At 40.3% G+C, this 26,841-nt stretch overlaps 1 protein-coding gene across 3 annotated transcripts; it reads right to left on the bottom strand.

The window, feature by feature from the left end:
- Window positions 1-716: 716 nt before the first annotated feature.
- eprs1 (glutamyl-prolyl-tRNA synthetase 1) lies at window positions 717-25,831 on the bottom strand. Of its 3 annotated transcripts, XM_088080773.1 has the most exons (36): window positions 25,667-25,831; window positions 23,648-23,732; window positions 23,422-23,521; window positions 23,186-23,342; window positions 22,935-23,071; window positions 21,300-21,394; window positions 21,082-21,208; window positions 20,697-20,889; window positions 20,435-20,606; window positions 20,091-20,324; window positions 19,800-19,884; window positions 18,778-18,837; window positions 16,269-16,289; window positions 14,075-14,185; window positions 13,812-13,948; window positions 13,523-13,730; window positions 13,321-13,433; window positions 13,108-13,225; window positions 11,634-11,807; window positions 11,377-11,544; window positions 10,823-11,071; window positions 9,592-9,789; window positions 9,237-9,467; window positions 8,887-9,155; window positions 6,631-6,682; window positions 6,261-6,470; window positions 6,034-6,106; window positions 5,854-5,933; window positions 5,574-5,675; window positions 5,224-5,379; window positions 3,854-4,051; window positions 3,411-3,584; window positions 3,123-3,283; window positions 2,490-2,568; window positions 2,333-2,397; window positions 717-1,734 (listed from the first exon to the last, which is right to left on the bottom strand). In XM_088080773.1, exons 1-36 carry the CDS (start codon window positions 25,707-25,709, stop codon window positions 1,584-1,586), a joined length of 4,986 nt encoding a protein of 1,661 aa, XP_087936899.1. In that variant the 5' UTR covers window positions 25,710-25,831; the 3' UTR covers window positions 717-1,583. The 3 variants fall into 3 exon arrangements, with proteins under 3 accessions (XP_087936899.1, XP_042340085.2, XP_087936908.1); XM_042484151.2 differs by lacking the exon at window positions 16,269-16,289; XM_088080782.1 differs by lacking the exon at window positions 10,823-11,071 and having other exon boundaries at window positions 25,667-25,830.
- Window positions 25,832-26,841: the final 1,010 nt, after the last annotated feature.

Raw genomic sequence — 26,841 nt, 5'->3', positions numbered from 1 at the left:
ATTAAATTTGTGACTTGAGCCCACACCTCTGGTATTGCAGTTTTGTAATGGTGATTTAATACTGTACATTAAAAAGTATATGCTATTTTAATCAGTTACCACATTTACCTTGTAAATAGCCTTCATTTGAAAATGCAAAATACTCATATTGACGTTGTGCACTTCCTTTTTTCTCTTTCACTGTTGTCTAACACAAACAATCAATGACCAGCTTACCATAGTCCCTTGTTTAACCCTTTAAAACCATGGCACATTGGTGTGATTTCTTTCAAAAGCATGAGAAGGCAGCAATGAGCAATTTAAGAGGAAATGACTCAAAAATCAGCAAATGAAAAGGCACAGAAAAATACCAGAAATAAGCACACAAAACAAGCAAAAAAAAAAAACCTGGAAAAAAACTGCTTGAAAATTATGATTAAAAAATATTAATGATAATATTATTAATAATTATTGTTATAATTTTAAATACAGTTATTATAATACAGACCTTTTTTTCTTAGCTTTTTTAAAATCATTTTTTAAAAATCCACTCACTGTTACTCACTGAATTTTTCCCCCATGTTTTTGAAAGTTATCAAACAATTTTGTGTAGAGTTTGAAGGTTTAAAGACTTGTGAAAAGCATTTGAGTGCAGCACAAGAAAAGTGATGGCAATCCAGGTTTCTAAGGGTTAACTTCCCAGATCTTTATCCAAAATCAAAATGAACAAAAGGCACTTTGCCATGGAAATAACTTTATTATAGACAAGTTGGAGTCAGAGAGTTCTTTAACAGGAGAGTAGTGCAGGAGACTACATTACAGTTCCTCACAGCTTTGCGTCATTTGGCTCTGGTGGATCTGAGGAAATTATCGTGAGCTGTGAATCATGAGCCACATACTGGAACGAATCATACGGGGAGATTCAGGCTGATAAAGCTGTGAAAATAACATAACACCCCAACTACAAGCCTGAGTACCTGCAGAGTTCCTGAGACAGTTTGGCTGCGAGGTATGGGACTGTTGGCAGGCAAAGAGTACTTTTCCCCAGACAGCAGAAGATAGTATGTTTCTCAGGATTATCTTTTCTTAGCATTTATTTTTTTTTAAATTCGTTTTTCCAGATTTCAGAAGGCGCAAATCTACTCAATTCATAAATGTTGAAACTTAAACTAGCTTAATTAAATGTTTTCTTGACAGTGTTAAGTAGGGACTTATAAAAAATAGCAATTCTAAAGGATAGTAAAGATTTAATATTTGTCTTGTTTTAAGTGATACTTCCCATCCTACTACAAACCACTGCTGGACAGTGTTCTTTTGACACGGCCTTCAGAGAGTCATTAGCCATGAAGGAGAGAAGCAGCTATTTTCTCTCCTAACAGAATTCTGAGTGAACAGTTTCTTTCTTCCGGATGCATTATTACAATGTTAACATATGTAAAAAAGACAAAACAAAACAAAGTCTAAATCCCACAGTCCAGCCACCTCCATAACCCTTAATACTCCAAACACTCACAAGAGATCAGACAAAAAGAAACTGATGAGAGAAGGTAGGAAAGCCCTTTTCTACTGCGATATTCATCCCGGTGCTCCAGCAGAGCAGGTGTTTAGTAGCTGCGTCCAAACAGGGTGTAGTACTGTGCAGGCTCCTTGCCGCTGACGCACATCTGACCAGGCTGCAGAGTCTTCAGGGGGGAGAAGGGGATGCAGAGACTCTTGGCTCCCATGGACGGAGCTCCAGGCTCCAGGTCCTGGTCCCTGAAGACAGAAGAAAGCACAAAAATGTCTGGTTGAAATTAAAGCACTCAAAGCAAAATGAGATGAAACTGGGCAAGAATAACTAATATTTAGCATCATGTGTTTACCCAAAACCTAATGTGAATAAGACAAACAATGAAACCACTTAACAAAAAAAGACTTAAAATCCTGAATAAATGCATTTGAAATGACTCCGTAGAACAGCGAAATGAAAAAAAGTAATTTAGTAAAGTAATAGATGTGTCACTTTATTTATTTTTATATAAATCATTAATATTACAAATACAAATTAATTTTTGTTTGCCTACTAGAGTAATAAAGTCAAGTTGCTTTTTCAGTCCAGTAGATACATTTTGCTGTAATATATATGATTAAAGTGAGTTGAACAGACTGAAAACTTATCAGATAAAACAGATGTTGACAAATTTTTCCATTAGGGACATAACTTGCCATTGAAAAAAGAGCTTCTGGTGATTCCTACCCCTACTGCATAATGTGACTCAATTCTCATTGTATATGTATTTATGATACATATACAGTGAGAAAAAAAGGTTGAACACCAACTCGATCAATTCAGACAGTGACGTGTTGGACGTACTTGGCAGTGGTTTTCTTGATCCAATCCTCGCACTCAATTCCTCCACAGAACGGGATCTGGACGATCTATCAAGCAAGATAAATATATATTATCAATGATTTACTCCGGTAGGAGACAGATAATGAAACATTTTTGTGCTGCGTGTGGTTTGTGTTACCTTGCCCTGGTCCAACTCCTTCTGGAACTGTTCCATTGTGTCTACAGCCACCATGTTACTCTTCAGGTCATCTGAAGCTCTGACAAACACACACATAACACACTTTAATCAGTCCTCTTGTATGTTTATGGACACCATGTAAGCACCTTTTATTTTACCATTATTCTGCAGATCCTCATGTGCAGCTGGATCTGTTACACTCCGTCTGCAGCATTTCTAACACAATGTTGCCCCCAGCTGGTTGTGAAACAGGATGATTTTAAATGTGCAATTAAAGCTTTTTTGTCCACACAACACTGACATATCATCACCTTTTAAGTTGATATGGCAAATGTAGAACTATAAAGCTCAGTAAAACTGAGGGGAGCAGCAGTTTCCAGTGATAAATCCCTGTAGGTTCATCACTACGAGTGACCCCTCTTACATTACATATATGGGTTTATGTAATCTGTATGTGAGAGAAAAGGTTTGATCAACACGACAATCAGTAGACTGAAAGTGTGAAATAGTGTTTTGCAGTTCTTCCAAGTTTTGCCTTTTTTTTGTGGTCAGTTGTACTTGAATGCTGGCTTGTCAAGTTGTGAGAAAAAGCCCCGTGCTGGTCTGACCCTGGTGTGTAGTGCTGCATCGTACTTTTTGAACAGGCTGTTCTGGATGTCCTCCAACATGGCAGACAGCTTCTTCTCCACCTCAGCGTCTGGAATTGTCACCTTTGCTCCCGAGTCTCTCCTCACTGCGACACACTGACGCTGCTGCATATCTTTAGGACCCACTTCCAGACGGATAGGAACTCCCTGGACAAAAGAGATAGAAACTGTCATTATCAATGAGAGCTGGCTGTTAAAAAATTGTTTTCTGTTCCTTTAGGTAAAGCACTTCATTAGCTTCTACAGCTACTGCTATCATCATATTATTTCTGACCTTGAGTTCCCAGTGGTTGAACTTCCACCCTGGGGAGTAGTTGTCTCGGAGGTCAGTCTTCACCCTGATGCCAGCATCCAGCAGCCTGTTCAGGTATTTAGTGCACTGAGCCATCAGTGCCTCCTTGTCCTGCTCTGGCAGGGAGGCAGTGATGCCACATGGGATGATGACAACCTGGGAAAAAAAGAAGACAAATTTTAAGCACATAGTTCTTTAATGCTTTTTGTCCTTCATGTATCACTTTCTCATAGGTTGGTTGTCTACTTTAGCAGAGGATTTATTCTTCATCTATTCTTTAATTCATATAAAAATAGGATAAAAAGCAGGTGTCTTTGGGTTAAAGGGTAAGTTATCACACGTGTCAGTTAAAAAAGTAAGATCATCCATCAGGTATATCCACTGTTTTCCCATGTCTCTGCGTAAAAATGTATATGTGTGTCTACCTGCAGGCAGGCCACCCTGGGGGGCAGTACGAGTCCCATGTTGTCTCCGTGCACCATGGTGAGGACACCAATAGTCCTGGTTGTGATTCCCCAGGAGTTCTGGAAAGCCAGCTGTTTCTCACCAGGCCTCTTTGGATCCTCAAACATTATCTCAAACATCTTGGCGAAGTTCTGACCAAGATGGTGAGATGTTGCACCCTGAGGAAGCACAAAGTTTGTTTTTTTTACTTTGTTACTTACTACTTAGGTATATGATATGATATGATATGATAAGATACACCTCAGTGCTGCACCGATAATGCATCCACACTTACAATAAAAACAATAATTGCACCATGGCATTAAAAACGTAACAGTCTGAACAGGAACAACATCCAATGTACAACTGCACAAAGTCCCAGTTACACATAATACAAATTGCGCACACATTGCACACGACACCAACTGCACTCACCTAATAATAAAAACAATTTAAAAAAACACACATTGCACACGCCCAGTAATAAAAACACGTACTGCAATCACTCAGTAATAAAAACACCATGAGACTGTGTAACACACAGTTTCTTAGGCAGCATTGTTTAAAAGTTTAACCGAGATAGGATAGTAGTAGGGGACTCTATATCGTCTGCCAGAAGGCAAGGGCTCATACTCTGAGGAGAGGACATGAGACAGGTCAGACGCTATCCTCTAGGCCTTTTTTTTTTATGTGGCGGGGGGGGGGTGACCCTGGGACAGTTGTCAGTTCCTATTTGGCCTGCCTGTGCTCTTTTTTTCAGGATCTCCTTGCCTGACTGGCTCCTCCCATCTCGCTGTTGGGATTCACCTCATCTGCCATCAGTCTAAATGAGTTTGTGCAGTTCCAAAATATCTCTCTCCTGGAAGGAAGGTGCCTCTCAGGCACCAAACACTTGGTTTGCTTGTTTAGTCATTTGTTTCCTTATGGTTTCATTTAGCACCCCCACCTCACCACTGATTACTGACCTACATCTTAGTTTGCTTCTCGTTGTGTTACCTTTAATAAATTTATTGTTAATTTAAATGGTTACTGTGTGGTTCTCCCTTCTCTGTTATGCACTTGAACTAACTGGGCATAGCAGCTAATGAGGTGGGCTCGTTAGCTGTAGCACTGGTTTTAACAACATCCAAAGCTGGGATCAACTCTAATCAACCACTGTCTGACTGCAGGTGTATGAAGTGTGAAAAAGAGCACAATACTTATCATGTATTATTGTCTGTTTCTCTGCAGGTCATCAATAGTGATACAAAGTTCATATACTCCAGTGTTGAGATTTATGAATTAAAATTCTGTCAGCCTCAGTATGAGAGAATAAGAGGATCAAATGAAGTGATCTAATATACTACAGTACCTGAATGGCTCGGCCGCTGGCAGAGATGAACGCCTCCACAGTAGTGGTGTAATCTCCTCCTGCAAACTTCTCCTTCTCCGTCTTCCTGCCCTTAACCACGGGGATCGCCATCAGCTCTTCATACACCCTGGCGTACAGATCCAGGATCTGAAGAACCTGTTGTGCGTGAAGCACACAAAGACTTACAGATTTGTACATACAATAGAGTTAGAAAACAACAATAATGTTGTTACTATAAATGTACTTCACAATTATTGCATCTCATCAAAACATATTTTTGTATTTCAATAAACATGATGGTCAGAGGAGTGCTTGTGGTATTTGTAAGGCGGCATTGACAGATCTATTACCTCCTCAGCTGCCTCCTCTTTGGTGGCGAAAGCTGTGTGTCCCTCCTGCCACAGGAACTCTCTTGTCCTCAGGAAGGGCTGAGGGTGTTTAAACTCCCACCTCTGTAGAAGAAGTGGAGCAAGAGGTGACAAGAGAGAAACAGACCAAAGGGTGCCAGTCATCTGTGTAGCAATTTTCTTAAAGCAGTTTTTAATTACAAAGTAAAGATGTACAAGTAAGAGGCGAAGACGAGGAATTGCAGATGAAATGGTGCAAATTTGACAGTAGGAGGATACTGACCACAACGTTACACCACTGGTTGAGTTTGATTGGCAGGTCTCTGTGGGACTGGACCCATTTGGCGTAGGCAGGGTACATCACTGGAGCAGAACAAAACAAACAGGTTTATACAAAACATGACAGAACAACAAAACCACACCACTGATACATATAGTTTGGTCAATTAGCTGTGGTTCACACCTGTCTCACTGGTGGGTCTGACAGCAATGGGCTCTGCCAGCTCAGTCTTTCCTGACCTGGTTACCCAGGCAACCTGACAAAGATGACAACATCATTAGAAACTTTGTGCAGTCATATTGTTGTGCTGCATCCGTTATCATCTCGTTTCAGCGAGGTGTACTTCTGGTATTTAAGTGTCATGCTTTTTCCCTCCATTATGTCATTTTATCCATGGGAGGTCCTTTTACCTCTGGAGCAAAGTCTGCGATGTGGGTTTTTTCCTTCTCCAGGGCGGCTTGAGAGACAAACATGGGGAAGTAGCAGTTCTCCACGCCCATTTTCCTAATCTCCCGGTCAAAGAATTCTTTAATGGACTCCCAGATGGAGTAGGCCCAGGGCCGCAGCACGTAGCAGCCGCTGACATCATAGTACTCGATCATCTCTGCTTTAGTGATGACCTGGAGTGGAGGAGCAACATTACAGTTAAATGGAATTTTTCAAAAGAAATGTCAGGAAATAATGTCCTTTTTTTAAAAAGTTGTTTGCTTAAATAGACTTTTTTAAGAAGTAGAGAAAGGTTTTATTGGAGTAAATTAGATGTGTGTCTATTCGACTCACCTGAGAGTACCAGTCAGCCAGGTTCTCCTCTTTCTTAGCCTCCAAACCCAACCTGACAGGAGACAGACAACTGAGTTAGTGTGACGCAAAGCTGGAGATAAAGAGATCAAAAACACTACAATATGGTTCTTATTAGGGATGCAATATGTACTTCTGGATGATGATAGTTGATTCAGTCACAAAGCAGTATGGGCTGAGTCCTTCTTGGTGTGAAAAAAGTGTCCTTCTGGTACTCTTCAGTTTGGAGATCCAAAGATTTTAGAATTGTTGAAGAAATCTGAGGCAATGAAGACGGTAATTTTTTAAAAAGCCTGTAATATTCATGGCTATTTATCCTGATGAAGGCCTTAATGGCTGAAACACATAGGCATGTTTTTAACTGTTAAATAGCCATGAAATATCAAAGGCTTTTTGAAAAAGTAATCCCCTTGAATGACTCAAATTTCTTAAAAAATTCTAAAAGGTTGTTGTTTGTTGAGTCTAATACCCGCTTTGTTGTGGTGATGGACTACACACCCAAGATTGTTGGTATTTGATGAACTGAGAATTAGACTCAACAATCAACAATCTTGACATAAATTAACAAGATGTGCTTATCAAATTTCCAGTGATGATGCTTTTTTAAAAAAATATTTTATGAGGTTCTTTTTTTGCATTTTTTTTAAGATGTCGTTGTTATTACTTTAGGCTCATTTGTTTCCCCTTGGCGCAATAAAGGTGCATTCATTCCTGTCCAAACACATTATTTGTAGGGATCACATTTTTTAAGAGGAAGTAGACGTGCTATTTTACGTGCTGTTTTACTTGATTAGAGAATCATTCACTTAAATGGTTTTATTTTCTTCTCGCTGAAAGACCAATTTGTTAAATTAAAAGCAGTGGTGATGAAGCGCTGCCCAAATTAAGTGGCAGAGCAATCTGGGAACACAAACACTGATGTGTCAGGCCTGATTAGTTAGTCTGTGTGCAGACACAACAATACTCCTGAGTGCAATAACTCACTTCTAATAAAACACAGCCATTCCAACAGCCAACCATGCAACTCAGAGCTCACACCATCAGTAACTGTAAAGCCTGAAAACCAGCTTCACACTGCTAACTATCAGAGATAGAGCTGCACCATGAAGGCAAATTCATAATCTCCATACTTGAGGCAATATTACCACCACAATTTCTGTGTCAAATGAGGAACAGCTGTTATTATTGTACTTTTTGCATCTTTTATCAAAATCTTCGGAAGGTCTTTAGGGATTCAAGGTGCTGATGTGCCAATTTATAGTAAACGATGAATAGAATAACATGCAGAATATAGATGTGTACATATATATTAGTAGTGCAGCACTATCACAAGCCGATCAAATTCCATTCTTGAAGCTGACGGCTGACAACAAGCGCTAATCAAGCAGATGGAAAAACACACCAACCATTTCAAACTCAGCAAATCTGGATACAAAAAACAGTACTTAAACTACAGCAGCAGAGGGCTGTGCTTACAGACGATCCATCCTCCGTGTCCAAGTAAGAAATCCAAGTATGTGCCTCTGTCCTCACAATGTGTCACCACTCCAGTGTTTGTTTAAAGACTAAAACAACTCATGACATCGTAAAGTTTGAATAAAACCATCCATCAACAGCCAATCATTGTATGGTAAGGGTTTCATGGGAACAATTCAACACCTCCATACAAAAACAATGCATCTCATTCAACAAATTATAATGTGCCAAACACAGAGAAGACAGTTCAGTACGAGGCTTTTTATTGGCTCAGACAATTTGACTCCGCTTTGTCAATTTCAGCCAAATCACTTTGAGGACAACCAACTGTGACTGCCATGAACCTTGCCGTTCATCTTACTGTCTATATATATGCATACACTTTTCTTGAACAGATAGGATGAGGGAGAAATATTTTTTTACTTTAGAGACACCAAAATAAATCTGAAAAAGGTTGATGTTTTGAAAATCATGACGGGAGGTTAGTTCTGCGTACACAGAGAGAAACTGTAAGAAAGAATTCAAAGAAAGCTGACTTTAGATGCAAAAAGTAAAATATTTTTTTGTTCCTCAGTATCCTTATGACAATTCACAGTATCTATCGTAATAAGGATTATCATATTAACTGAAATCAGATAATAACTCACAACATTTTGCTGGCTGGTAACATTTCAAACTACTACCAGATGAGGAAAAGCTAGTTAATTATTGTCTAAATCTACTTCCTAACCTCTCTCCTTTTATCTGTTTCCAGTCTCTCACCGTGTTTGTTTCTTCGGTCCTTGACCCTCTCCGCCTCCTGCTCCTCCTGAGCCCTCCTTGCCCTGGCCAGCCTTGTCTCCTTTACCCTTCTTCCCTCCTCCTGGTGCACCTCCTCCCTGTTTCTCAGATTTGTTCTCCCTCTCTTTGCGGCTTTTGTCCTCTCCGCCAGTAGCTCCAGCAGCAGCCACTGGTTTGTAGTCCTGTCCAGTAAGCGTCTTGTACTTGCTCTTCAGGTCCAGGAGAGACTTCACGGCTTCATCCACCTGCTCCTGAAATGGAAGGAAAGATGTTGTTTTTTTGCCTCTCCTGTACAAGCTGAGTTTAACTCTACTCTGTGATTGGTTCCTTACCTTGGGGGCCTTCTCGGACTTGAGTTTTCTCACAAGCTCTCCCTGTTGGGCCACCTTGGAGAACAGTTCTTCAGCCAGAGGTGAAGAACTAGACTGGGTTGAGGGAGAGCTGGACTGGGTCTGGGCTTGGCTGGCTGGGGCCTGTTGTCCTGGTTTATAATCCTGTCCAGTCTGCTGTTTATACTCAGCCTTTAGAGCCAACAGCTGCTTCACTGCAGCATCCACCTGATCCTGATGAGCAGCCAGCGAGAAGAGAAACATTTAGTTAAAACAGCAGTGACAGCTGCAGGACAATTCGACGTCTGACAGCAGGAAACACTGGTAGAAGTACGTGATACTCAATCTATACGCTCACTTTGGGTGCCTTTTCAGCCTTCAGTTTCCTGACCAACTCTCCCTGGTCAGCCACCTTTTCATAGAGGCCGGTAGCAGCAGGGGCCGGGCTGGGGCTGTTCTGGACTGGGGCTGCTCCGGGCTTGTACTCCTGACCTGTAGCCTGCTTGTACTCTGCCTTCAGGGCAAGCAGCTGTTTGACTGCTGCGTCAACCTGGTCCTGGGAACACATGGACAACTGTTCTGTTACTCACTTCAGTTAGCAGATTTTATAAAAATATTACTATTGTGTTGTGATGATGAAAATCTTGATACTGATGAATAAAATCACTTGTTTAAAGCCTGTGCAAATATAGCTAATTTTCACTATCACTGACCGGGCTTAGTTTTTTTTATCATTATAGGTGCTGGGTCAGTCTTTGTTTAGAGGGGGTTAGACTTCCTATTTATACCTCACAACAGATCTTGTTTCAATCAAAAGTTCAAGTTTTATACAGTGTATTTTGTACGTTATCTTAGACTTGTCTTTTGCAGCTTCTTATAATGAAATCATGAAATTTACCATATAAAATTAGACAAGAAAAAAAAAACATGCTGTAGGCATCTTGCAATGTTCCTTCAAGGCAGCATGGAGTGTCACAGACTTAAAAAGCCTCCGGAAATCAAACACTGGCAAATGAATCTAAAATTATAACATCAAATACTCACAAGTAATTAAGCAACATCAACCAAAAAACCTTATTAATTCTTTTTTTGCACAGGAAGTAACTATTGGTGGTTAGGACTCATGCATCACTTCAATGTCTTTTAGTCAGGTCCGTTGACAGTGAATCTACAACCCAGCAACAGTCATCAGATTCTGATTCAAATGTGAGCTCCACCCACCTCGAACCAGTGAGAAAAGCACGGAGAAAAAAGGAAATACTGTAATCTCTCATGTGAAATAACCCAAACTGTTCTGACTGAGGCAGATAACGGTATACTCAAGAACCACTCATAGTAAGATACAGATCGCAAAAATAAGTTTTCTCAGTCCAGTAATGGACTAATCTGTTATTAGCATCTTGATCATTTTAGAAAAGTGTAGTTGCTTTGATTTTTAATGGTGTTTGTCGTAGTCATTAGTGATAACAGACGGCCACTTAAAGCATCACACTGATATTCATATTATGGTTTGGCATTAGCACTGTTTTTATTTTTTAATTATTTTCTATCTCTGCATCTCAGCTGTCTGTGATTGTGCATCAGAATACCTTGGGGGCTTTTTCAGACTTCAGTTTTCTCACAACATCCCCCTGCTGTGAAACACGCTCATACAGGCCAGAAGAAGAGCAAGAGGAGGAAGAGGAGGAGAGGGTGGTGGCAGGAGAAGGAGCAGAGGAGGCAGGAGCAGAGGAGGCAGGAGCGGAAGGAGCCATCCCAGGTTTGTAATCCTGGCCAGTCAGCTTTTTAAACTCGGCCTTGAGAGCGAGGAGCCGCTTCACTGCTTCATCAATCTGGTCCTGGTGCCATCAACAAACCAGCTTATTGTTGCAGGAAGTTATCGATAAACTTGACAGGCATGCAAATGACGTGCAGACATGAGGGATGACTGGACAAATGATTTGGGACATGGGCAACTGACTCTGGACGCGAGAATTCACTGGACAACAAATGAAGACACGAGAAATGACTGGACAAATCACTCGGTACAATATTAATGTACGGACAGGCGACTTGGGACGTGTTGGTTGACTGGTGTGGACATGAACAGCGAATGGACAAGCAGAAATGGACATGATTAGAGATTGGACAAATGTCCAGGTACCTTAGGAGCCTTTTCTGCCTTCAGTTTCCTGACCAGCTCGCCCTGCTGGGCAACCAGGGTGTACGGACAGGAGGCGGAGTCTGCTTGTGTAGTGGGCGGGGCTGGAGTAGATGTGGGAGGAGCCATGCCTGGCTTGTAGTCTTTACCTGTCTGCTGCTTAAATTGCGCCTGCAGAGAGACAGAGAGAGGAGATTGCAAGTCATTTGTATAACAGAGGTTTTATTTAGTTTCACTGCATTTCATCACAGCTGACGCACCTTTAGAGAAAGCAGCTGCTGAACTGCCTTGTCAACTTCGTCTTTAGGAGCCTTCGCAGTTTTAAGGTCACGGACAGCTTCACCTTGTGCTACAATGCTCGAGAACAAGTCAGCGTCTGAGATTGAGGCAGGTGCTGGAGCAGAGGCTGGGGCAGCTTTGACAGAGGCGGCAGGCTAAGACAAGAGGTAAAACAGATTAAGAGATGGAGAAGAGCATGAAACTGACAGGTTGCAGTTTATCCCAAATGTCTATGTGATGACTGCAGGTTCCTCTTAGCCTTTCCTTGAAAAGCTTCCCTGCTTAGGTTAAAGACTCTACTGGTGTCTTTAAATCTGGACTCAAAGCCTGTTCTCTATTCTGGTCTATATATCAATTCACCATTGCAGGTCCCTGCAACTGCTGTTGATATCCCAAAACAGCTAGCTTGACTTCAGTTTGAATATTCATCATTTTGTTTACCCACCCCAAACTTGAACATGCTTATAGGAAGGAATCCTTTACCCATTATTTGGCCGATAATTACCTCCAATTAAGACTAGATAAATCATTTTAGATTAACAATTAGTGGATTCTAGGCTACATCCACAGTAATATGTTTATATTTCAAATTGCCAATTGAAAATGGAAATGATCTTTATACAAACAAGCTTTTTAGCACCTTTTCAGAAATAATCTCCACCTGTACTAATATGGCTGAAAATACATATCACTTGACCATTGACGTAACAGGAAGCAGATTATCTACTCTACAGATGGTTGCTTAGATACAGAGAATGCTACAAAGTAAGAACAGCAATGTTGAAAATACGACCAGAGATTTCTTTGTTGAAACTGACAGCGAGGTGGAACTTTTTGCTGAAAATAACATGAGTATAAGGTGGTCAAGGCAGCAGAAAACATAGACTGGTAGTCATTGCAAAGCAAATACAGCAACATATCAGAGCAGTACAGGAAGCCTTATCCATCACTGGAGGATGCTAAGTGCCCATACAATAAGGATAAAGCCACAAAAGGTATGTTTTCGCTTGACATGTTGTAACTGATAAGACCTAAGTAGTTTTAGTCTTCTACCCATACAGACTAAAACACAACCCCAAAGTTTTCAAACTAAAATGTGCTAAGCAGGGTTTTAAAAGGTCTATGTTTAGGAAAGGTTTAGGTCAGGAAACACTGGTATAGTGTGGATAATTGACATAAAAATATCAGCGGTTTAAAAATGAAAACATAGTGTGGATGTAACAGAAAAAAAAGATCAGAGCTCATTGGCATTTAGATAATCAACCAGCGGTCTTGAGGTGAGGGACAGAGTGCTGGCTAACAGCTGAAAAAGTTTCAACTAAGTGCTGCTGTTGGGTCATTTAAGAGGTCTTAAACATTTACAACAAGCCTGACTTACATATAAAACTGAGAATAAAGGTCACTGGTAGATAATTCCCATACATGTGGTTGGTGGTTTTCTTCATAAGCACTCACTGTGTTGTTGGAGGCCTGGCTCTTGCTCTTGTCCTTGGATCCAGCGGTCGGCATCTCCTTGGTGTGTCCATCAGGAATGTAGAGCAGGATGCAGGGACTCTCCTTACAGCTGTTAGGACTGCAGATGTGAACCACAGTTAGAATCAGACCATCAACATGGTTAGATTCAAGTCTGTATTTGGTGTTCTCCATGAACTGGGCTGTTTCCCTCACCTGACTGGCTCATAGGGCTGGTCACAGACGTAGAAACCCCGTCTCTGGAGCTGGATGATGTCACCTTTCTTCAGGTTCTTCAGACAGGGATCTCCAAGCATCTTCTCCTCCAACTGAGAAAATAAGATTGAGACAAATAACATAAAAGATTTGAAAAAATACAATGTATGCTGTGAGATTAAGACCACACTGCAGTACAGACCTTGCTGTTATTATTAATGTACTCCTTGAAGTCGTCGTCTTTGGTGATGACGGCTTTGGTGATGAGAGGTTGGTAGTTGATGCAGATGGTGGGCAGCAGGGGGGAGCTGTTTGTCTCAGCCAGCCATGTGATCTTTGTTGTCTTCTTGTAGTCGGTGTTCTCCAGGTTTAGACGAGCCTCCATGGACACAACCTTACCATCAGCCCCTCTGAGAAATGGTGCGTATCATTACTTTAACCACGTGATTCTCAACAACAATATGGATTAGCTGAAAAATGATCCGACATACTTGTTAATCTTGGTGATGATGAGGTTGCCCCAATTGATGAAGGTCACCATCTCTCCCTCTGAGAAGGTCTCAGCATCGGCACCCTCGACCAGAACCCGAGGCCCATACCAAACTTTCTTCATGCCCACGTCAGCATTCTTAGCGGACACAGAAATGGCTTCAGCATTGGCATGTGAACTAAGAGATACTTGTGCATAGCAACGTACTGTAGGACAAAAGGTTCGCTGATTCCATTATGTGTTTGTGTGAGGTCGCTCTCTAACCTTCGGGTGTTTGGCCACCTCCTTGACCTCCTCTTTGGCCTCTGAGACGGTGACAGGAACCACATAGGAGCTGGACAGAGCTGTGTACCTGGGAGCAACCGGGTCAATAACCTAACACACACACACACACACACACACACAAGCAACAACAGACATACACACACAGAGACACAAACAGGTCAGTAACGGTAACATCAGACTAGTGCTTTGTAACAACCTCTATATACAAAATGCTGATTAATGAAAGGACAAAGCAGAAAATGATGCAACTTAATTCAAAAACTGTTTTCTTTAAAAACAAACTAAAATTGCGATAAAAACACCCCGGCTCAGTCAGTGAGAAATGAAGAAAGTAAGGCACACAAGGAGAGAGATAAGTGGAGAAAGAAAAGCTGATTTCATGAGTGCATTATGATTGTATGGAGGCGAGGGAAATCGAAAAACAAGCTCCTCTTAAGCTGCTGAGTCACCAACTACGTTCACTATTTTAAAAGTGTTTTTTTAAGAGTGTTTAAGAACCCAAATGACAGCTGAATTATTTGCAAAATAGACGATCCAAGAAGATACAGATCAAACCATCCTCGCAGGGACCATGTTGTTTAGATTAGAAGATCACAAAGAAGAATTGGCAGACACTTCTGCGCAAATAAGTTACACAGTAACATAAAAGTAAACATTTTCAGTATGCATGCCCCAGCGGGAACAATAATGGTCCCCGATTCAACCAACTATGGAATATAGCCAAATGGTAAGTTCAGTTTAGTCAGACTAGAGAACCAGCCACAATTCAAGCTAAAAAAATAAATAAAATAAAAAATCATGTTATTTCACACAAAAAAATAATCAGTTTAATTGACTTATTTATGGCAATTGAGGAAATAAAGTGTAAAGCACTTCTGAAATCTCTCATTAACTAATAAGCACATTAAATGAACGGGGAAAGTTTTGACTGCTTGCTCAAAAAGCTGCAACTGACTAAATAATGAAGCGGAGGAAACAGATGGAGAGGAACACAATAAGGGCGGATGATGTCACACTGGATATTAATGTCTCGTAAAAAATGAAACCCAAGAGCTTTAATTTGATACTCCTGATGACTGCCTAACTGTTTAAATACATATATCAGTTTATGTAACTAGTCTGCTTTGTGGAATTTCTTTGTACAGCATTTGAAAAATCTCTTTGTAAAATCTACCCATTTTACTCTATGGGATTTGAATGAGCTTAAAGGGACGGTTCACCCCCAAATCAAAAATACATACTTTTCCTCTTACCTGTAGTGCTATTTATCAGTCTAGACTGTTTTCATGTGAGTTGCCGAGTGTTGGAGATATCAGCCATAGAAATGTCTGTCTTCTCTCCAATATAATTGAACTAGATGGCACTCAGCTTGAGGTGCTAAAAGTGCCCAAAAATACTTTTAAAAAACTCAACTGTTACTTCAGATAATTCACAGATCTTGTTGTGAGCAGTTTCATGGAGAAACCATTTTCCCTCTTTCTGCCAACCGAAAACTGAACCACAAAAAAAGTCAAGAAACATCCATTCTACCCTCAGAAGCCACAGTTACTTTACAGATGCCACTACTTATGTCTTACGCACTTGAGCAGTCCTCTTAACCAAAACAAGCACACAGCACAGCTTTACTTCAGCTTTGATCACAATCAGTTTAAAACGATGAGGATGGAGAATGGGAAGTAATGAAAGCAACACACAGGTACAAAAAACAAAACAAAACAAAAACATGGTGTGCAAAATAATAATCTATCCATCATAATATCTGTGCCGTGATGCATGAGTTTTTACATGGGGAGCCAATTCAGACTTAAAGACAATCCACACTGAAATAACAAGGTTACCTATCACTTCATGAAGTCCTGTAATATCTACTCTAAAGCACCCTCCAAAATGGCACCTGGGAGCTGGTAGAGACTGGCAGTGTCTTGCTACAGGACGTGTCTCTGGCCTACTAATGATCAACTCTGCTGCCTTTTACTTCTCAGTACTTTTATTTTCTTTGACCACTGGGATACATTTCACTCTGATCATCTGATTGGCTGGTAAAACAGTGAAGGCTGTTGGTGAATTTTCAGATAAACCAGCTCATGGTGGAAGCAGGAAGGGTGTGGGTGAAAATGAGCAGGACGAGGAGGAGGAGGAGGAGAGGGTGGAGGAGGAGGAGGAGGAGGAGTACCTTCAGACAGCTAATTGGCAGCTTGGAAACAGAAGAGTGAGATGCTGTTTAATGTCAGATACAAGGAGGGAGGAAGAGAGAGAGGAAAGAGGTAGAGACACATTTACACAGAATGGAACGTTAACATAATTTCCCCTCACCACTTTGTCCTCCATACAACTGTTAGGCAACACCTCTGTGTTTCTGTTCGTTTCTTGTACTTCCACCTATAGCTACTAATGGCTTTTAATCTACAGTTGTGGGTAAATCATGCTAGACACCATTTATGATGCTGAGCAGCAGCGTTATCCACCAGGCTTAAATATCCCATCCCAAAGTAAAGAAAATGGATAAATAAAATGTAGATTAATACATTTTTTAAAAATGTATTCTGTACTCTGGGGATCTAATTTACCATTTATAATCTGTACTTTCTCTGTTGCCCGACAAAATGAAATGACACCAAAATATCAATTGCACAAAGGTGCCAGCAGAAGTTACTGACATTAGGTCTCTTCCTCTCCAAAACAAACTAGGTAATTAAAACCAGTAAAAATATAGAATTAGGTTGTTCCACATTACACATCAGTACTTTCTGACATTGTTCAGCTCGTTACAGAGGGGCTGCTAACTACAGTGGTCGATGCAGGAACACAAATGGCCCTATCTGTAGCCAGTGTTTGATTTTTTTCTGGGTTACCGTACAAATGTGATGGTGCAACATGGTGCCACCGTGGATGAGGATCTGTACTCTATGTATATATCAACAGCAATTTTTTTATTATCTTTTTTTGTAATTCTATTTTACTTATTTTCAGCATCATAGCAACAGCAGTAAAATCTGCATGGGATATCAAAATATAAAAGCTTGTTGTCCCTTTTTTTTTTTACCCCCCAATGCCTGACAGAGAGACTGAAAGACAAATTAAAACTAAAATGAACGTATACATACATGTATATAAACAGCTAGGGTAACGAAAACACAGCAATTCTTACTTTTAGGTGATTATGCACTAAAGAAAGTATTCTTATTATATCATATTCCATTTCTGCAAATATAACCCCCTAAATCCTACACACTGAACCTTTAATGCTTTTGCTTGTGTTTTTACAATATTTCCACCACAAATGTAACCAAATACACTTGTGACTATTTACTAGCAACTGTGTGAGATGCACACTAAAGTTCAAGATTTGACTTAAAGCAGTTTGGTGAGTCACAACTACATGGCTGCTCAGCCTTTCAGAAGTCTTCAATGAAATGTAATATGCATTTCAAATAAACATGAAGCAGCATCTCAGGTTAAGTTATGTATAGTGTCCTGAAGCTGGCGCAGGTTTCGGGAACCACCGAGTGACACCACAGTGGAGAAAAATGTTTCATTTGGTATGTTATTCTTGTATCATTCTGAATGACTGTGCTTTAATTACATAAGCATACCTGCGTTCACTGAAGGCTACATACTGGACCATTGAAAACAAACAATTGTGAAAAATATTTGCAACCACATTTAAAGCATGAGCTGCTATTGCAGCAAATTTGAGTATTGCCAAGTTGACGTGAAGGAACTTTGGGGGCATGAAACTGTCTGAGGAGGGCAGGGAAGAGTGGGTTAGTTTAACATGCATATGAAGCCACAGTGCACTCCTGAATCTCAACCTGATGCCAACTTTTGGAAGCTGTTGTGTCCTCTGAGCCAACTCCACCAATCAGAAGTGATATAAGACCAGCCTGTCATTAGCATAAGATTTCTTTTAATTCAAACTTAAGTCTGAAAGTCACTTATTTGTTCTTTCCCAAGCATCAGAGACGTATGGTGTGTCTAACCACTCTCTGTTTATGTACATTTTTAAACCATTATCTTCACACCTTCTACTTGACTCTGGGATGAAGCAGCAAGTGCCAGCAAGGAAAACCACACAGAGGAAGCAACACTGACGTCCAGACAGAGGAAAATGGGGACAACAAAACATGAGTACAGTCAAATGTGGGACATGAAATGAAGCAGCTGATTTGGGTTTAGAGAGATCAGTGTTATTGGGGATGATATGGAGGGTGAGGGTGGGGAGATGAGGCAGGACACCAGGTAGCAAATGAAAACGTTCAAGAGAATGAGAACAGCAAAGCAGAAAGAAGCCATGCCAGCATTGAACGCACGGGCAAACATCCGAACTTCTGTCAGTTGCAGGCCAGGTTTGTGTCATATTCATTCATTATAGCCCCTCTTTCTCTAAAATACAAGCCATGTAAAACAAACTCAAAAATAGCCCCTCAGAGTAGCACATAATAGTGTCTGTATATCAAAATGGTCTGCAGGTGTATCTTAGTAGATATAATTCAAAAGTGGTCTACAGAAAGACCCCTCAAAATATTTCAGATAATTTGCATATCTTCCTTTTACAACTACGCAGACCATGCTTAGATATAAATGGAGCTAAATTCAGTTTCAGGATCATTTTTTTAATCACCATTTGAGCATACAGCTAGGTTCAGACAATCAGGCCTAAATGAAGAAGGAAAACAATTTACCTTCTTATTGAAGGCCCAGATCTTGTCCCACTCCATGTTCACCACTGATCGGGATCCACCCTGGAAGGAGGCAAAGAATATAAGGTAAGACAAAAACAGAATTTCTGCCTGACACAAAGTGATTTGCAATTTCTTAAATTTCTTAATGTGTCAGTTTTTTGTTTTTTTCCAACATGGACTCTTTTTCCCCCATGTTTTTCTGTCTAAATGACTAAAAGGATCAAGAAAATTTGCAGAACAGGCTGCAATGTAACCACTACCACTGCAAGTTTGCAGCGTTAATTTACATCCACTAAAAGTGTTTGATTTGACATGTTCAAATTATTAGTCTACATGTCTGACAATGTTATGGAAAATGGATTCCCTACAGAGGAAGATCTCTTTGTTCGAGTAACATCGATTTTGTTTTAACAAAAACAGACCCAAAATTTCTATCACCAAACCCACCAGACTCTATTTAAATGAACAGTAATTTTATCATCTTAATACATGATTCATTCAAAGATGACAGAAACAAAATAAAACTGCCACCATAACCCAAATGGTTACATTGCAGACTGTTTGCTGCTATTGTCTGCAGCACTGTGTTTCAATACTGGTAAAATTCAAAATTGTTGCTCCTACTAGTCCCTTAGACACAAAACATGTGGAAATTGGGTCCAGGTTGAAAAATACAGAATTTACCATTGACGTCTTGATTTTTTTTTTTGACATTGTGACACTGAATGGAGGAAATTAAAAAGGTAACACACAATTTCAAGAACGACTTAGCAGTGCAGACTTGGGTATCATGTGCGTAATGTTTGAGCAACAATTTAAGCTGATATGAAAATGAAAACAAATTGTACATTTTATTGTGTTAAATAATTTTCAGGCCTTGACTTGTATATTTTTCTCTGGTTACAATAGTTGTGAATCTTATCTCTTAAATATTGTTTGTCTGCAGTCATCAGCTCCCATCTTTGTTTAAAGTGAGGTATCCAGACTTTCCCCCTGCCCATCTCTAACTGTGACAGATGTACCTGGGCTGCTATGAACTGTTTCAGACCCTCAACGGTCATTCCTCTCCTCAGGACTCCTCTGACAGTGGGGAAGCGGGGGTCATCCCTGGAGGGCGAGATGGGAGGAGCCAAAAGAGGACGTGTGAATAAAGAGGGAAGAAGCAAAAACAGGAAGGGTATGAGAAATGCGAGACAGGGGAAGGAAGAGGAGGTTGTGAGAGTCTACCAAGAGGGAGTAGAAGAAACAGACACCTTCTACATTATGGATTATCACATAAGCTAAAGTCACCAAACAAACTGAACTAGACCCACCATCCATCAACGTATCCCTGGTCGACAAACCAGGTGAGCTTCCTCTTGGACAGCACCGTGTTGTTGAGGTTGAGACGGGAGTACTCCCAGATGTAAGGCTTCCTGAGGCGCAGAGCATCGATGATCCAGTAGAACTGCTCGTCACGGTCGTGGTACTCAGTGGTCCTTAGAGCATGGGTCACACCCTCCAAACTGTCTACGATGGGACAGGCAAAGTCGTATGTTGGGTAGACTCTGGAATAAGTGAGAGGGACAGTTTCAGCAATTAATATTTGTAGAACATTCCCATATGTTCAATATTTGATGCAAATACTGCAGGTATTAATGTGTATGTATTTGAGTACTTGTAGGTGGTTCCAGTGCGAGGGTGAGGTGCGTTCTTGCAGCGGTAGAGCGTTGGGTCTCTCAAGCAGCCATTGTTGGAGTTCATGTCGATCTTGGCCCTCATGCAGCAGCTCTGACCAAACTCTGTCCCAGCTTTCATCTCCTCCCACATCTTCATGTTCTGCTCCACCGCTACAGAGGAGAGAGACAAGTTGTGGCTTCAGAAAGTTTAGATCTTTGCACTGTAGCTTCCTATTTCACTGTAACTTGTGACAGGCGTACTGTTATTTCTGCATTTGGACTCAGCACGCTGCTCCCTCTCCTGCTTCATCTGCTCGGGAGGCGTGTTGTCAATGTAGGCCTTGCCCTCAGTGAGCATCTGTTCACCAAATCGCATTATGGTGGGGAAATGGTCGCTGGTGTAGGTGAACTGGTCTGGACGGATCTGGAGCATAGCAACATCTTCCAGTATCACCTGAGAAGCAATCAACACATGTAGAAATGAGAACACAAACCAATTTCTTGGTGGTTTTTCAGCTGAACATTGAAAAGGCTGGTAAGTGAGTTAAGAAAGCCATGAAGTTGGTGCTGCTTCTGATTCTAGTATGGAAATAATAACTAATTAACATGTTTTCTTCCCATTTGCATTGAGATTTGAGCATTTTACCTTCTCAAAGTCCTCCTTTTCCTTCTCAGGGTTGGTGTCGTCAAAGCGCATGATGAGCTTGCCTTTAAATGTGACCTGGTAGTGCTGGTTGAGCAGAGCAGCCTTGGCATGACCAATATGCAGGTATCTGACCACAAAGAAACAAATAAAAGGTTAAGAATTGTAATAAATCACCATGTATAATCTGATCTTCTCCCAAACTCTACATCGAGCCTTACCCGCTGGCCTCAGGAGGGAATCGAACCACCACCTTGCCCATCTCAGCTCCTGGCAAATCCACAAACTTACCAACATCTTGCTTCTTCTCATCTGACTGTCAAACAGGAACACAAACAATCAAGATTACAACAGGACAGCTTAATTATTTTATTTTTCTTCAAAATACTATAGTGATGCGGGAATCGACCCACTGGCCGGGTGTCTCTCGGGTTGACATCACAGGTTTTGGGCTGGCAGGTCATTAAGGGACAAAGCAGCAATCTAAGCAAGTTACAACTAACTTCCAGAAATACAGCAATGGTCGTCCCTTCCACCTTCCCTTTCACTCTAAAACCCACAGAGCAAGCAGGTCTATCATCAGCACTGCTGTGCTAAGGGTTCCCGTTAGCAGTTTTTTGGGGTTTTCTTCAGATTATTTTTTGGGCATGTTTGCTTTTAATTGATAAGGCAGTTGGTAAGCATGATAGGGGGAGAGAGAGAAAGGGCGACATGCAGCCGGCCGAGGCCAGAATGAAACCCATGGCCGGTGTAGTGCGGACCCAGCCTCTGTACATGGGCTGTCCGCTCTATCTACTGAACCACCAGGCACCCCCCCCCCCCAATTTTCAGGTTTTGATCAGGAAAATTAGTTGAACGCCAGCATATTTATACCTCTAATGTCCAGTAAAAATATATTCCCCTGAAAATACGTAAGCCTCATTTCGTGTCCTAACAACAAGCAAGCTTCTGTCTGTGACACTGAATCCATTAAATATGCATCTATTATGCATATAAACAAACCACTGTTACTATAAGCTATATGCTTGAGATCATACTCAAGATGTGACAACTTAAAACATGGTAAAGTACTTGCTTTCTTCCCATGTTTATACTTTTTAAACAGAAAACACACGTTTCATATTTTGATAACCAACAGCAAGTAGGTTGTTACAAGCGATGGCCATTTACCAGAAACCTCTGGCTCCCTGACTATCTCCCTCCAGCAAGTTGACACCACATTTAGGTTTTTGTAGTGAAATGAGGAGGTATCATGTAAAAAATATTTATTTCAACCTCAAGAATCAGCTGTACCTCATCCATCACAGAGCTTTAAAAAGCAGGCGACACGAATAAACAGATGCAGGCCCTTCAAAAAACTTCAGCTAAAAACAGCACACTGTCCCGCACTGCGTCGCTCCGGTTGGTTAGGACATTCCAACAGCTGTAGTAACTTAACTGTACTTGTCTCAGTCTTCATTTCTGACATTTGTTCTACTATAGTGCATAAAGATGGCAGTTGCACGATATGTTTTTTTTTTTAATATTTTATATTCTTTTTACTTATGTAATATTTTTTAGCCAGTCTTATTTTTTATATTAATTTACATATTACACAGCTTAGTAATTTCTACTGCCATTTTGTTGTTGTTGTTCTTGTGCCCATTTAAATGTTTTCTGTTTTGTTTTAATTTGTACAGCATTTTGTTCAACTGCAGTTGTTTTTAAATGTGCTGTATTGATAAACTTGATTTGATTTGTTTGCGGGTCGCGTTTGGGTAACTGGTTAACGCTTATGTTTGCAAGTCGAGCAGGGCAGACTGGTGTGGGTCTTTTTGTCTAAATGTCATAAAGATTAAATTTAAGATTAAACTTACATTGGATTTGCTCATTGGAGCTTTCTTACTGGCGTACTTGTTGCCCACAGCAGTGAAGGGAACCTGCGTGCTCAGGAAATAGAACCAGCGATTGACGTGGGAGAAGGATTTGCCTTGGCTTGGCCATTCTCCATGACCTGCAGAGAAACGACCACACATGTTTAGCTTCCACAAAAAAAACAGATAAACAGAAAAGCAGAAAGAGAACTTGGCTCCAGATCTAAAGTGGCACATCCTGGAAGGTACCCAACCTTTGAGGGCAGCCCAGACAGACAGATCAGCCAGGGTGAGGGCACGTCCAACCAGGAAGGTCCGCAGGGAAAGGGCCTTATCCAGTTCACCCAGTGCAACGGTCAAACCAGGCTGACCACACAAACGCCGAGCACTGAACTCCAGCCAGTGGTCGACCTGCAGGACAGTATCTTAAATTAGGGAAAAAAACACCAAACAAAACAAAAAAAAACCTTAAACACACCCGAATACACACCTCAGTCTGCTCCATCATGTTGGCTCCATAGAGGCCAAGAGCAGGAGCAACCCGGGCCAAATACCGGCTGATAGAGTTGGCATCATTGAACTGGATCGCACTGAGGGAAGAATAAAGCACACAGAGTAGAAATATATCAGAACCAGGAATGCACATCTAATCTATAAACTTTACGTATACATTTGTTTAAGCTCATTCAGCAGTGTGATGAATTATTGTCACATACTCTGACACTTGAAGCCGGGTGTCTTTGCCTTCCTCCACTGATACCTGCACACTGCCCTTCACATGCTCTGCTGCCAGAAGCGCTCCTACAGGACAGAGGAGAGAATTCAGTTTATGTTGGTGTTTGCGGTGAGTCTGGTTAAAAACGGTGCAATGGCCTAAATCTGCCTCAGTCAACTTTTTTTTTTAACAAAATCAAAAAGTGTTAGGTCAAGGGCAACTGGACATGCTTTAGATTCTTAAAAATGTTCTGGCTCTCATATAAAATTCAATTCAATTCAATTCAGAACGACCATGTTCTGCACAAGTGACAATCATCACAGACACTTTGGTTCTCAAACCAGCTGAACTGGTCCTGAACATGCCCAATGTAGTATTTCATGTTAACTGCAATCTTTGTTGAAGTATTACTTGCCTATTACATTGGTTTTTAACATGTCAGTGCTCAAGTGGCTTTGCATAAAAATGCTTGTAACGCCAAGGATTTATCATCAATACGTATATAGCGTAGCATCAGCTCACAACAAAATCCCAAGATCCCATGGTTATTTTTTCATTAACAATTCTCTGGAAGCTTTAATAAAATTAAGAGAAAAAGCGACAAACTCCTAGAAAGACAAATCTGAACAAATAATAAAAATGTAAAAGTTGACTATGTTAAACAGGCTCTGAATTTCAAATGTTTGTTTGGGATTTAAGCAAACAGATCATACAAGTCAAATCAGACAACTTTGTTCCTCATGCTCTGCATTCCTGACTTTCTGGTTGTCCCATACACAGGTGTGGCTTACACCTAACAGTTCCTCAGGTCGAATGGGGTAGCTACTGGGATGGTTTTCATTTTTGTAGGAACATTGCACAGTGGAAAATTATGTTTGTGGGCATCACAACAACAGCTGACCAAGGCTGCCTAGTAGTATTACACTTTCCAGGAAGATGATGCAGCTGATGCAAAGTGAATGAAACAGAAACCAGAGTGCAAAAAATATCAGTCCCCATTCAACACCATGTTTCTGCAGGCTTGCATCAGCCGGCTGTTTTCACTGATAAACATAGAGGGCGTTGTCTAGCATCTGTCAAACTGGTCAATATGCCAGTTTATCACGGTACAAAGCATTGACACACTAACCCTTGGAGTTCAATTTTGTCCAGACTGTATTAAAACCGATAAAAGGAACCATCACAATTTAATAAAATACGTCAGGTTATTATCAGCTGATTTTAGCAACGTTACATATGTCCAACCCTAAACCAGCGTAGCTCATGTCAGCGTGTCAACTGCTCCATAATATATGTGCATGATTTGTCCAAGTGTCATCTCCATGTTTAAGACTTTGCGTACAATGAAGCAATGCTTACAGGCGGTTGAAGAACAAGAGTGTGACATGTAAGGTAGCTTCTTTCATTAATGAGAAGATTGAACGAACTGCCCACATGTTGTGGTTCAGAGTGCCACGACGGCAAGCTAGCTAACGTTAGCTTGTGCTAAGGACTCTCATTAGCTAGCTGCTAAGCTAGCCGGGGAGCTAACTCCATGCTCGCTCCGTCTGAACTTAAATAGACAAACTGTCCCACCAATTTTAATTCATGTTTAGGTCAAATTACACACGTTGCTCATTCGCAAAATAAACAACTTAGCTTTTTTTGGCGTCCTTTCCATTTCTCGAGTTATAACAATCTGGGATTTAGTACAGCTATTTCCCAATAGACAAAATAGCACTAATTTAACAAAAAATAAATAAAAAATCAAATAGTATTGTCTTATAATTTTACAGTTGTTTTCATGTCATTTTCATGCCAAAACCTATTGACTGACTCCGGGGTATTTGACTTTTCTGGACATAGCTCTCTGTATTTCTTTTTTATTTTACGCAAATAAACATAAATGTAAATACCTTCATGTAGAGTTTGTCTAAATTGTTAGGGTGACACGTAACAGTGCTAACAGTTAGCTAGCCGGCTGTCATACTCAAGACTCATTGAACAAGTATTCATGCAGGGGCCGCAGGATGCAACTCACCTAGAGGCGGATTGCTTGTATTGATGGTGAGGTTTAACGCCATGCTGTGAAATCCTTCTTCCACAAAGGTGGTGAAGCTTTTTCACTGTTAAAAAAAAACCAACAACAGACAGCCAAGACTACTCCACAACAAGCAAGCACCCAGCCCGGCGTGAAGAGACAGGACACTACCTCTTTTATTTGTATGACTGCTAACCAACAACTTACTGGTGCGATGCTGCCACCAGCTGGACAGGAGTATGAACAGACAGACACGAGCTCAAAACGGAAAAGAAAGTTCATATGCTGTTTATATCCTCTATTCAAATAATATAGCATATAGTAGATTTTATCAACGAGTATAGACTATGACTTTTTTGTTGCATTTTTAATGGCATAGTATACTTTTTTTTTTAAAACATAATATACTATGACCTTTGCCATGCACTATAACCTTTTTTTTCTATTTTAATGATATACTACGCTATATTTTCTGCATTTTTTAAAAAATATATTCTTACTTTTTTTTTTTGCATTTTATGACATTTGAAAATTACTTTAAAAAAACATACTATACTATGACTTTTTTTTAAATACTTTTTTTATACACTATACTGACGTACTATATTCTAAATTATTTTATGACAAACTATATTGTTTTTTTTCCATGTTTCTATGACATACTTACATATTTTACTATTACCATGTTTTGACATACTACACTGTGACTTTTTTATGACATAATATTCTATGACTTTGTTGTATTTTTATGATATACTTTACTATGACCGTTTGTATATTTCTATAACACACTATCACATCACATTTAATTGCAATTAAATGATAAAATGTGATTTTTTCCCTCCTGCATTTTCCTGACATTACTATAATGTCATATACTATGACCTTTTTTTTTTTAACCTAAATGTGATACTTTTCAGTGAGCTGGTAGGTTTTATTTCTCTCTTTTAAAAATGTAACTTTGATTATTGCTTCTTTAGGTGACAATATTTAATGTTTAAGGGAAAATGACAGGAAACGCGTAAACAAAATGTAACAGAAAGCAAAGCTTAAAGGTGTTTTGAGGAGATTCCCAGACACCCAATGGCTTCTGCATTCGAGTCAGTGATGAGGATAGAAAGTACTGTTAAAAAAAACTCCAGGGACAGTTTACAGTACTTTGACTACATACACAT

Source organism: Plectropomus leopardus, chromosome 1 (genome assembly GCF_026936395.1).
Source record: "Plectropomus leopardus strain MGB_pleo_1.0 chromosome 1, ASM2693639v1, whole genome shotgun sequence".
Taxonomy (NCBI): Eukaryota; Metazoa; Chordata; class Actinopteri; order Perciformes; family Serranidae; genus Plectropomus; species Plectropomus leopardus.
The sequence above is the reverse complement of the archived record's forward strand: the minus strand, read 5'-3'. Positions and strand labels throughout refer to the sequence as shown.

Excerpts from the sequence above, each read along its gene's own strand:
- eprs1 (XM_088080773.1), bottom strand. The coding sequence starts at position 25,709 with ATGGCGTTAAACCTCACCATCAATACAAGCAATCCGCCTCTAG. Across the intron at positions 11,072-11,376 it reads AGGCAGAAAAGGCTCCTAAG|GACCAGATTGATGAAGCAGT; the intron begins GTACCTGGACAT and ends TGATGGCACCAG. Across the intron at positions 5,380-5,573 it reads AAGAGGAGGCAGCTGAGGAG|GTTCTTCAGATCCTGGATCT; the intron begins GTAATAGATCTG and ends CACGCACAACAG.